Below are 13,280 nucleotides of genomic sequence, written 5' to 3'. Positions count from 1 at the left end.
TCAAGTCCAATTGCTGAAATGTGATCTGAATAAAAATTGCACTACGTGAATACTTGCACATAAAGTTAACTCATCCACAGATATTGCAGATAAAGGAATTCCAACAGCACGTGTATTCATGTCACTATTATCTATTCCTTTGTGAGGATTCTAGAAATGTAGCTATGTGATTGACAACAACTTTTATTTTATATAGCACCAAGAGTGGAATGATTAAAATCAGGAACTCTCAAGAGGTCAGAATACAAAGGGCAGAGACTGGAGAAGGTTAGATCTAGGGAGAGGCAAGGCCTATGAGACATGCGCAAACAAGGATAGCAATTTTAAAATTGAGGTATTGCTCAAATAGACGTCAATGTAGATCAGTGAGCACAGGGGTGATAGGTGAATTGGTTCAAGGTAGGATATGGGCGGAGTTTTGAATGAGTCAAGTTTATAAACAGTAGGAGGGAAATTGACTGGAGGGGGCGGGGGGGGGCGCTTCTCTCAGCCCACTGCACTGGGAGGAGTGGGGGTCGCGACCACTGGGAGTGGGGGAGAAGTGATGTGGGTTCGCGGGGCTGGCCAGCAATCAGGAGGCCAGCAGTGCAGGGCCACTGTGCAGGTGCCAATCTTTGCGCTGACAGATTGACGCATGCGCAGTGGCCCGCTCAGCGCTATGCTGACGGTCTCTCCAGCAGGAATAGGCCCTGCCCACAGATTTCAGCATGAATCTCTCTCAGGTGCTCTGCAGTGCACAGATGGTGGGAGATTCATTTTGAAAATCCCGCTTTAAAAAAATTCCACTCCATCTGACGACGAAGGAGCAGCGCTCCGAAAGCTAATGTTATTTGCTACCAAATAAACCTGTTGGACTTTAACCTGGTGTTGTTAAAACTCTTATTGTGTTCACCCCAGTCCAATGGCGGCATCTCCACATCATTAAAAAACAAAATCAGGATTTATGCAAATTCGGCACTTACAATTTTTTGGGGGAGAAGAATCACCCCCCAGGAGTGTGTTGGAATAGCCAAATCCAGAGGTAATAAAGGAATGGATGAGATGGATGGAATCAGGTGAAGTTGTGGCAAGAGGTCTTGATGGAGCTGGCTGAAGTTCAAGCAACATGATAAAGCAAATGACTGCAGATGCTGGAATCAAACAAAAACTGGAAATGCTGCAACGTCTCAGCAGATCTGACAGCATCTGAGGAGAGAGAATAGAGCCAACATCGAGTCTGGATGACTCTTCACGTTTCTCTCCACAGATGTTGTCAGACCTGCTGAGATTTTCCAGCATTTCATGTTTTTTGTTGAAGTTCAAGCAATGATTGTTAAGTGCGAGTTTTTAAATGCATTATCTAAGTGTCAGAGAAAATACACAATGCCATGCAAGATAAGCTAATAAACAAAAAGTAACATGAAAAAACTGGTAAAATGTTTCAGAAATTTAAACCTATGCAGTCACTTGTCTGTTTCCTTTCTGTGCTGTATGCATCGACCCTCTCAATTCAACGGGTACCAGTACTTTACACCAAGTGTCCATTATTTATGCGTCAGCTTTCTGTTCGTCACCAATTACTTCATCCTGAGGTGAGAGTGGGATCGCCCAATCCTATCCTGACCCATTATCTGCAAGTGGAGGAGGGGAGGGTTCTGTCGTCAAAAGGGACCCAAGTGATGGAATCTACCTCATGGAGGAATTTGGGCTGCATCCTGTATATATGAAACTACATCTGAGTGTACCCAACTGTTCACATGACAACGGGTATCGTGGACAAAGTCCTCGGTTCAATCACTACTCTTGACAATTGATGTTGTCTGTTCTGTCCGTCTCTTCAGATTAAGGCTGCTGATCACCATCGTTGCACAATCAGAGCAACGCACAAGCAACCGACAGGAAAATAAATTCGTGACATACCAATTGAGTTTTAGATTAAGCCCTGTATTTTCACCGAACATTTTATTTCATAGTTACAAGTGCGTCATCCCTTCAGGGTTTACACAACTATGGCGTAACGATTTAAACCCCTCTTTTGGGGAAACCATCGCATTTCTAGATAATTTGGCATCCTCTCAGTTCAGACAAATAAGCAAATAAAGCTGAAAAGCCAAGCGTGCTTTCCGAGGGAATCCAACACACATTTTACAGCAAAAATAATCCATTTTGGTAGCTTTCATTTGACATCGATCATCTCCCCATCATAAAATGGTTTGTGCTGCAATCCAACTGCAAAGACAGCAATCGTTAGGATTTTCCACAGTAATCCACACCCGGTGAAAACATTTTCCCTCCATGGCAGAAGAGATAATTAAATTTGCCCTTTTGCCCAGACATTTTTTTGGGGATGGGGGGGGGGGCGGGCAGAGAAAGAGAAGAATCATCACCATCGAAAAGGGGTTGGGTTTACTTTTAACCTTAAAAATAAACAAGGAATGGAGTGGGGGGGGGGGGCGGGGGGGGTTAACAATTTAATATGTGAATGAATGTAGATAAGGGGCATTTGAGACATGGTCAGGCTGGAGATGTGTGCACACACGCATGTTTTATATGAAGACACGAAGTATATTATAAACACACATGCATGTTTTATATGCACACGAGCTATATTTTAAACACATGCATGTTTTATATGCACACGAGCTATATTTTAAACATGTTTTATATGCACACGAGCTATATTATAAACACACGAGCATGTTTTATATGCACACATGAATTCTATTTTAAACACACACATGCATGTTTTATATGCACACACATTGCGAATGGGCTGTAGAGGTGAGTGTGTGAATGCTGCAGCTGGCTCTGCTCCCACTGCGCCACGGCCATTCATTCACTGACTGATTCCCGGGGTCTCCATGGAGAGCGCGAGCCACCGGCGGGCGGGAGGCGGTCTCACGTGACAGCCGCCCGGCCGCTGACCGCTTTCAAATTTTCAAAAATAAACGGCCAGTAGGTGATCTTTTTTTCTCTCCTTTCCCCCTTTTTTAAAATCTCACTCACTCGACTTTATATCGGGTCTGAATGGGAAGGGGGGGGGGCGGTTGTGTTTGGGATAAAGCCGGCCTGACCTTACCTGGATGTAGTAGTGGCTGCCGCAGATCTTCCTGAGCGAGGCCCGGGAAAGCAGCCCCCTCGCCATGGTGAACGGAGCGCATCCACTGCCCCCGCCGCTTCCCCCCCCCCCTCTCTCCCTCTCACGCCTTCCGACACTTGGCAGCCGCCCGACTCCAACCCACACAAATCACCGCCCGCGCCGCGTGTGGTTCCGGCTTCATTTGTCCCTCGCTCTCTCCCCCGGTTCTGTTTGAAGCTGTCATTTACTCCTCCACTCCGACCACTCTCAGTTAAAGGCGCAGCTGCTCCTGGGAAGCGGCCAATCCGGCGGAGTTAGCCGACGCAATTTGTGTGTGTGGTGTGGGGTGGGGTGGGGTGGGGTGGGGGTTTCTTTTTTGGGGGAGGGCGACCACAACTTGTTTCGTAAACGCAGTGAAAATGATTGCCTCGGTCCCACCCCCACCTATTCCAATGAGGTGAGTCAGCGCAGGGAATGCTTGCACATTCTTCCAATAGGCATGCATGGATGGATGGATAATATCAGAACGTGGACTGACCTCAAAATTAGGTTTTGGCGACTGTGAAAAAATAACTTGCATTTATAGAGCATCTTTCGCGACCACATGATGTCCCAAAGCGCTTTATAGCCACTGAAGTACTTGTGAAATCTAGTCACTGTTGTCGTACAGAAACAGTAAGAAGTCTCACAACACCAGGTTAAAGTCCAACAGCTTTATTTGGAATCACCAGCTACAGGAGCACTGCTCCTTGATCAGGTGATATGTGTGTGTATGTGTATATATATATATATACACGTGAGTCACTTGATGAAGGAGCAGCTCTCCCTGATTCCAAATAAAGCTGTTGGACTTTAACCTGGTGTTGTGAGACTTCTTACTGAGCCCACCCCAGTCCAACAACGGCATCTCCACATCATGTAATACAGGAAATGCAACAACCAACTTGAGTGCAGCAAGCTCGCACAAACAGAAATCTAATAATGACCACATAATCTCTCTTTTCCATGTTGGCTGATGGATAAATATTGGCCTGGACATCAGGGACAACATCCTAGCTCTTCCAAATAGTGCTATAGGATCTTTCACACCCACTTGAGAGGGGGCCTTAATTTAATATCCCATTGGTGATATGGTGCCTCAGACAGTGCAGCACTTTCCCAGTACTGCTCTGAGCCATGGCTTTAAAAGGTTGACGAATAGTGTCAGCAGTGGCCAGAACCAAAAGTGGTGCTGCTCAAATAGTCACAGCTGTATTTTCTCCTTTGTTTAGGCAACAGTCAAAGCCATCCCTTTTGTTAAAGATGTTACAATTGTCAGTTCTGAACTTCAAGTAATTACCTTTGTGAATAATGATTTCACCTATTTTTTTAAGAAGGCAGAAATCTTAAACTGTATCCTCTTTATTTTAAGCCTGGGGGCATCAATATAAAATATACCACACAAACACATCCAACACATCATGGCTTGTATAGGCAACTTAAAATGCCAGCCAATGAAGTCTGAATTCAGGGGACTATCAGAATGTACATAGACAAACTTAAAAACAGCAGCTGTAATTTGCAGAACCACACTGGAATTTGGAAGGATACCTGTCCCTATCTCCAATTAATTAATAGAAAGCTTTATTGTTTTTCAGGCTAAACCTAAACTTCAGACTGTATTCATTGCAAGCAGTGTGTCCGTACAGGTATAAAGCTTTTCACGCATACATAGGGGTATACTGGCAAGTTGAGTGCAGTGGAATGTCATTGGTGTTCTGCACATGCACAGACCAGTGCGGACCTGCCAACATGCATTGGCAGGAGTTACAGTGGTAAAAGATAGAACTTATGTATATATATAGTGCCTTTAAATCTGAAAGCGCTTTCCAACCAATTACATACCTTTTGAAATGTTGTCATCATTGCTATGGAAACGCAGCAGCCAATTTGTCCATAGCAATGTCCCACAAACAACATTGAGATTAATGATCAGGAAATCTCTTTCAGTTATGTCAAGTGAGAAATCGATGTTGGACAAAACAACGGGACAACTTCCCTGCTTCTTGAATGGTGCCATGGGATCTTTTACATCCATCTGACAGAGCAGAGGGCATCTTGGTTTCATATCTTATCCAAGAGAGGGCGCCACTAACAATGCAGTACTCCTTCAATAATGTGCTCAAGTATCAACCCAGGTTGTGCATTCAAATTCTCTGGAATTGCTGTTGACCCCACAATCTCTGACTAAGAGATAATGGTGCTACCACTCGAGTTAGTAAAGGAATGCATAAGCCCAATTCTACATGTGGGTTTTGCATTTTTTCTGTTTGCTACTTCTCATTGATTGCCTGTTTGAGAATCAATTCTGCTACTCTTATAGAAACCTTAATTTCTGTAAAATAAAAACAGATTTTCCTAGTTTAGATCTAGCATGTCAAGAGACTGATAGTGATCTAGGGATGATACTACTCTTAATAATGCATATTTCCAATCATTATAATGCAGTAATACAATTAATAAATCTGGAATTGAAAGTTACTCTCTGAAATGTCAACCATGAAACAATCATCAATTGTCATAAAAACCCATCTGGTTCAGTAGTGTTCCTTTGGGAAGGAAATTTGCCTTCTTACCTGGTCTGGCTTGTATGTGACTCGACCTACAGCAACGTGGTTGATTTTTAACTGCCCTTGGAAATGGACTAGCAAACCACTAAGTTCAAGGGCAATTAGGGTTGGCTTCCAGCAACAGCCACATCCACCAGAGGATAAATTACATCCCCTGAGAGGATAATTTAAAAGAAAATTAACAAAACAACTGACTGCTGATCCATAGTGACAAATCAATAGTTTATGTCTGAAACTGTATCACTAGCTCTGGCTTGGCCTCATGTTGCACTCACTTCTGTTCACCAAGACACAAAGGAGGAGGCAGTGCATAGAAGGAATAAAATGTTGATAGCTAGTGTCAAAGGACTGCATACGTGCAAATCTGCAAAACAAAAAAAGCTAATAGCTCAAAAAAGCCTGAAAACAAAAGCCACAAATAAAGGTCAGTGGTTAAGGTCACTGAATAAACAAACTTCCCTTTCAATGCATTGAATTTCAGTTTTTTTTAGTGTTTAGAATTACATTCCACAATGCAGGTTGTTTTTGTGAAAACTGAAGCCCAGTATACGCACATATAATAGAATTATAGAATGATACAGTACAGAAAGAGGCCACTTGGTCCATCAGGCTTATGCTGGTTTTTGAAAGAGCTATCGAATAGTCCCATTCCATGCCCCTTTCCCATAGACCTACAAACATTTCCAAATTCCCTTTAGAAAGTTAAAATTGAACCTACTTCAACTAGCAAATAAAGAAGCAGTCCATGCCCGCCTGCAGCAAGATCCAGATAACATCAGACTTGAGCTGACATGTTATAAGTAACATTCATGCAACCCAAGCACCAGGCAATGACCATCCCCAACAAGAGAACGTCTAACTACCTCCTCTACCCCAACATCCTGGGCAGATACGGTCAAGGAAGCTTACCAATGACCAGAAATGTAACTGGACTAGGCATCTAAATACTGTGGCTGCAAGAAAAGGGTAGAAGCTGGGAATTCTGCAGTGAGTGATTCACCCCCTGACTCCCCAAAGCCTTTACACCACCCAAAAGCACAAATCGAAAATGTGACAGAATAGTATTGTCTTGCCTGGGTAAATGCAGTGTCAACAATACTTGAAGAACTCAACACCATCCAGGACAAAACAACCCACTTGATCAGCACCCTGTCACCATCGAAGCATTCACATTCTCACCAGTGCTGACTGTTAAATCCCTGTAGAGAAAAAGAAAGGAATCCCCACAATGCTAATGGAAAGAAAACTGCTGGTCAAAATTTTACTTTTAAAACTTTTATTGTGACAAACTAACAAAAACATAATTTAAACATGAATTAACAGGTGAAGGATTTTTTTTTAAAAAGGTAAATTGTAGGTAGGGATATATCTCTCACATATCACTGTCATGATTACAAGCACTTGTACAAATATGGGACCATGTGCAATCTCACACTCTTTCCAACTCGGCCTCCACAATCTAAGGCTTCTTACGTCCCACTCAATTGCTTTGGCATTCACCAGCAGCAGAGGTCTATCTGATGGCCCCAAACACGGTTACCACTGACAAGGCGTATGTCTATGAACCCTCTCTCATCAAGGAGCCCTAGCAAAGCTCGAGTCAATGGGAAACTCTCTGCGGGTTGGAGTCATACCTAGCACAAAAGAAGATGGTTGTGGTTGTTGGAGGTCAATCATTTCAATTCCAGCGCAGCATAGCAGGAGTTCCTGAGGTTAGTGTCATAGGCCCAACCATCTTCAACCACTTCACCAATGACCTTCCTTTCATCACAAGGTAAGAAGTGGGAATGTTCGCTGATTGCACAATGTTCAGCACCATTCGTGATTCCCCAGATACTGAAGTAGCCCTTGTCCAAAAGCAGCAAGACCTGGATAACATTCAGACTTGGTCTACTAAGTGACAAGTAGCATTTGTGCCACAAAAGTACCGCTTCCCAATAAGAGAGAAACTAACCATCTCTCTTGACATCCAACAACCTGATTATATTACTCTTATTGACATCTTTCTGTCTCGGAGAAGACTGACTGTGCCCAATGTTTACGTCACTTCGGTATTTAACATAGTCTGTTATGGCTACAGAGTCTGATTTGAGAATGCCATATCTTCCAGAGCTGGCACAGATTAATAGTGTGGCCCAAGATACATGTTTCTTCTATTCCTGCCCATGTTTTGCCAACGGAAACCACAAAGCTGGAGTGTCTTGACCAGGGCGCAGGTCTGGGCAAATGGAATGGAAACCCTGAGTTGCCCAAGCTTCAGAGCCCCCTTCTTGGATTCGCTGGTACTGTCCAAAGTAAAGGATGAAACCAGTACTATTTGGCACCAGATCTGCTGCTGAAGTTGCCAGAAAGCTGCTGGAAAGATGATAGATCACACCTAAAGTTTATTTATTCGTGTCACATGTAGGCTTACATTAATACTGCAATGAAGTTACTATGAAAATCCCCTGGTTGCCACACTCCAACCTGTTCAAGTACACTGAGGGAGAATTTAGCCTGGCTAGTGCACCTAATCAACACGTCTTTCAGACTGTCGGAGCAAACCTGAGCAACCGGAAAAAACCCATGTAGACACGAGGAGAACGTGTAGACTCCGCACAGACAGTGACTCAAGCTGGGAATCGAAGCTGAGTCCCTGGTGCTGAGGCAGCAGTGCTAATCGCTGTGCCACCGTGTTGCCTCACTACGGGACTCCACTCAGGATTTTGTGTCAATATTTGCTCCCTTAGCCTTTCTTTCTCCTGGGATAACCACAAGGGAATGGGGTTAATTACCCATAGCTGGAGGTCTGGTTCCTGGGCACTACGGCATAACCGCACACTAGTGGGCCTGCATGCTATGTGTCTGGGGGCCAAGCCTTCTTCAAATCCCCGGTAGTTTAGCATGGGTCTGTGAGGTACCAAGTTTATGCATGTCGCTATGAGGAGGTGTTACTTGGGACTTGCTAATGAAGAGTCAATGTACTGGTGGGAGATAGTTAAGTACTCAGCTCTCTCCTACTGCTAGCCAGTGGTGACAGCTGAAAGCAAGAGGTGGCAAGCAAACCATCCACTATACTAATATACTTGATGCATTGCATCAACTGGAGACCCACCAATCACCAAATTCCCTCCCATCAACATCCAGGAGTGAGTGTGGTCACCATTGACCAGAAACGTGATTGATCAGTCAGATAAATACTATAGCAACAAGAACAGATCAAAAGCTGGAAATTCTGCATCATCGACAATAATTCAAGAGTGTGATGGAATGTTTTCCACTTGCCTGAATGAGCACAGCTCCAACAAAACTCAAGCTCCACACCATTCAGGACAAAGCAGCCTGCTTGACTGGTACCTCCTCTACCACCCTAAACATTTACTGTGTCCATTGCTAGCACACAGTGGTAGCCACGTGCACCATCTACAAGATGCACTGCAGCAACTTTGATAGAACCTTCCAAACCCACAACCTATTCCAGCTAGAAGAGCAAGCACAGAAAATGCATGGCAACACCACCACCACCTCCAACTCCAAATTCCTCTCCAAGTCATACAAAATCTTGAATTTATGACATCTTGTTGTTCCTTCACTGTCGCTGGATCAAAGTTCTGGAATGCCCTCCTTAACAACACTGTGGGTATACTTACACCAAAACTGCTCAACCAGGTGGCTCACACCACCTTCTCAAGGACAGTTAAAGTTGGATAATAAATGTTGGTCTTGGCGGCAACTTTCACATCCCTCAAATCAATAAAAAAAAACACATATTAGGGTTGTTGGCAAAATTTAAGTCCACTGGATTAGAAGAGCAGTGACAGCATAGATATAAAATTAGCTAAGGGACTAAAACAAAGAGTAATCCAAAACCTTGTTGCCCATGTGCTTACCCACACCAAGTTCCATTCGTGTATCACCCCTGTGCTCGCTGACCTGTATTGCCACCTGGCTGAGCAATGTTTTGATTTTAAAATTCTCATCCTTGACCTTAAATCCTTCTGTGGCATCGTCCATTCCTATCTTTGTAATGGTAGATGAGCAATCATGCCTAATATTGGTTTGTCTAATTTGTTTTATAATGCTCCTGTGAAGCACCTTGGAATATTGTGTTATGTTAAAGTTGTTAGATTTTGTCATCTCAAAGATCAATGGAAACAACCCACCACTATTTACTAAATTAGGAATTTTTATAGGTTTATTTATTTGCTCTGTTATTTAATGAGTTGTGTATACAGTAAGGTCCCTGTGCTCTTCCAATCCATTAAAATTCCTACCATTTAAATTGCATTTATTTTTCTATTATTACATTCAAATTGTAATTAATTTTCGAAAATGAAATGCATCTGCTCCTGCTACTAGTTTATCTTTCATAGTCCCTGTCACAATGTCAAAGTTCACCACTTTGGTGACTTATGCAAGTTTCAAAATTCTTCTCTCATTCCTTAGTCCACTACACTTAATGACTAAGAATTACTCCAACAGCATTTCCTGCATATTCCAGTCCAAGGAATTCACTTTTACTTTCTGTTCTCCAACTACCTCTCTGTTCATGTGGCCCCACACTCCCCTTAGTTCCACATGGCATTTCCTTTGTCAGAGGTCTCTAAAATGTTACCTTATCAAGACTTGTGTAAAGCCTGCAGTGAAGTCACAGGTGGATAGGGTGGTGAAGAAGGCATTCGGCATGCTTGGTTTCATTGGTCTTGGCGGCAACTTTCACATCCCTCAAATCAATAAAACAAAACACATATTAGGGTTGTTGGCAAAATTTAAGTCCACTGGATTAGAAGAGCAGTGACAGCATAGATATAAAATTAGCTAAGGGACTAAAACAAAGAGTAATCCAAAACCTTGTTGCCCAAGGGTTCAAGGGGTGATCAGTAAGTTTGCGGACGACACAAAACTGGCAGGACTTGCAGATAGTGAGGAACATTGTCAGAGGCTACAGAAGGATATAGATAGGCTGGAAATTTGGGCAAGGAAATGGCAGATGGAGTTCAATCCTGATAAATGCGAAGTGATGCATTTTGGTGGGAATAATGTAGGGAGGAGCTACACGATAAATGGAAGAACCATAAAGGGTGTAGAGACGCAGAGGGACCTGGGTGTGCAAGTCCACAGATCTTTGAAGGTGATGTCACAGGTGGAGAAGGTGGTGAAGAAGGCATATGGCATGCTTGCCTTTATAGGACGGGGCATAGAGTATAAAAGTTGGGGTCTGATGTTGCAGATGTATAGAACGTTGGTTCGGCCGCATTTGGAATACTGCGTCCAGTTCTGGTCGCCACACTACCAGAAGGACGTGGAGGCTTTGGAGAGAGTACAGAGGAGGTTTACCAGGATGTTGCCTGGTATGGAGGGGCTTGGTTATGAGGAGAGATTGGGGAAACTGGGGTTGTTCTCCTTGGAAAGACGGAGGATGAGGGGAGACTTAATAGAGGTGTATAAAATTATGAAAGGCATAGATAGGGTGAACGGTGGGAAGCTTTTCCCCGGGTCGGTGGTGACGTTCACGAGGGGTCATAGGTTCAAGGTGAAGGGGGGGAGGTTTAACACAGATATCAGAAGGACATATTTCACACAGAGGGTCGTGGGGGCCTGGAATGGGTTGCCGGGCAAGGTGGTGGAGGCGGACACACTGGGAACGTTTAAGACTTATCTAGACAGCTATATGAACGGAGTGGGAATGGAGGGATACAAAAGAGTGGTCTAGTTTGGACCAGGGAGCGGCGCGGGCTAATTGTTCCTGGTTTCTCGTTTCAAGGCTTCATTCGATGATCATCTTGCTGGTGCCAGTACAGAGTGAGACTGCGGATAGTTGGGAACCTGTCTCGGGGGCAGGGAATTCATATGGTGTTCGTGGAAGTGGAAATGACTAGGGTTGGGAAGCATTTTGTGATCAGGGCCATTGTGATCTCCTGGACTCGTTTCGATCGCCTCAGGGGGTCGGAGAGGAATTTCCCAGATTTTTTTTCCCCATATTGGCCCTGGGGTTTTTCACTCTGGGTTTTCGCCTCTCCCTGGAGATCACATGGTCTGGAATGGGGGGGGTGGGGGTAAGTTAATAGGTTGTAATGAACAAAGCATCGTAGCTGTGAGGGACAGCTCGGTGGATAGGATATTGGTATGTAGATAGGCTGGAAAATTGGGCGGGGATCCTGGATTCAGGATTCAATCCTGGACCGGGGAGCGGCGCGGGCTTGGAGGGCCGAAGGGCCTGTTCCTGTGCTGTATTGTTCTTTGTTCTTTGGTCAGAACACTGAATACAGGAGTTGGGATGTCTTGTTGAAGTTGTACAAAACATTGGTAAGGCCACACTTCGAATACGTGTACAGTTCTGGTCACCCTATTATAGAAAGGATATTATTAAATTAGAAAGAATACAGAAAAGATTTACTTGGATGCTACTGGGACTTGCTGGTTTGAGTTATAAGGCGAGGCTGAGAGACTGGGACTTTTTGCCCTGGAGCGTAGGAGACTTAGGGGTGATGTTATAGAAGTCTATAAAATAATTAGAGGCATAGATAAGGTAGATAAGGTAGTCAGTATCTTTTCCCAAAGGTGGGGGAGTCTAAAACTAGACGGCACAGGTTTAAGGTGAGAGGGGAGAGATACAAAAGGTATCCAGAGGGGCAATTTTTTCACAGAGGGTTGGGAGTGTCTGGAATGAGTTGCCAGAGGTAGCAGTAGAGGCAGGTACAATTTTGTCTTTTAAAAAGCATTTAGACAGTTACATGGGTAAGATTGGTAGAGAGAGATATGGGCCAAACGCGGGCAATTGGGACTAGGTTACTGGTAAAAACTGGGCGACATGGACAAGTTGGGCTGAAGGGCCTGCTTCCATACTGTATGTCCTATAACATACCTCTATGACCCTTGATGAAGAACAACCTGCTGATCATGCAGACTAGCTTTGATTAACCCATGTATCTGCAACCACTTAATAATTCAGTCTATTATCTTATTGGTTAACCATTAGTGAAGTAATTCTTCCTGCCCCAGGCTTTCCTGGTTTATTCAATATGTAGGGATTCGCTCAGAGGATTAAAGGTTGCATTCATACTGTAATATGCAGGATGTTGTTGACTATTTGAAAGTGAGAATGAGACAATAAGTAGGGCATTGTAATAAAGGTGATGGAGTGGATAGAACACCCAAGAGAATTTCAGTTTGTGGGAATAAAATCAGGGGGAGCAACTTGGGAGGAAGCTCACCATAAACAGTGGGTGGGATTTCCCACCTCCTGTGGCATGCTTTGTGGCAGCAGAGGCAGCCTGCCATGTGTCGGTGGGATCGTCCCGTCTCCATTTGTCAATGGGGTTGGCAAAACAAGTTCAAGGGGCTGCGGGGCGGCACGGTGGCACAGTGGTTAGCAGTGCTGCCTCACAACGCCAGGAACCTGGGTTTGATTCCCGGCTTGAGTCACTGTCTGTGTGGAGTTTGCACATTCACCCCGTGTCTGTGTGAGCTTCCTCCGGGTGCTCCGGTTTCCTCCCACATTCTAAAAGACGTGCTGGTTAGGTGCATTTACTGGAACAGGTGGAGGACTGTGGCGACTAGGGGAATTTCATACTAACTTCATTGCAGTGTTAATGTAAGCTTTACTTGTGACTAATAGATAAATAAATGTTTTG

At 44.1% G+C, this 13,280-nt stretch overlaps 1 protein-coding gene across 1 annotated transcript in view; it reads right to left on the bottom strand.

Moving 5' to 3' along the window:
• The window catches only part of LOC144497503 (divergent protein kinase domain 1A-like), a 69,275-nt gene extending 65,766 nt beyond the window's left edge, over window positions 1-3,509 (bottom strand). The window contains exon 1 of the mRNA XM_078218869.1: window positions 3,059-3,509. Coding sequence (XP_078074995.1) covers window positions 3,059-3,124 — 66 coding nt within the window. The 5' untranslated portion in view covers window positions 3,125-3,509. The remainder of the gene's footprint in view (window positions 1-3,058) is intronic.
• Window positions 3,510-13,280: the final 9,771 nt, after the last annotated feature.

Source organism: Mustelus asterias, chromosome 8 (genome assembly GCF_964213995.1).
Source record: "Mustelus asterias chromosome 8, sMusAst1.hap1.1, whole genome shotgun sequence".
Taxonomy (NCBI): Eukaryota; Metazoa; Chordata; class Chondrichthyes; order Carcharhiniformes; family Triakidae; genus Mustelus; species Mustelus asterias.
Note: the sequence above shows the minus strand (reverse complement) of the source record. Positions and strands in the feature narration are given on the sequence as shown.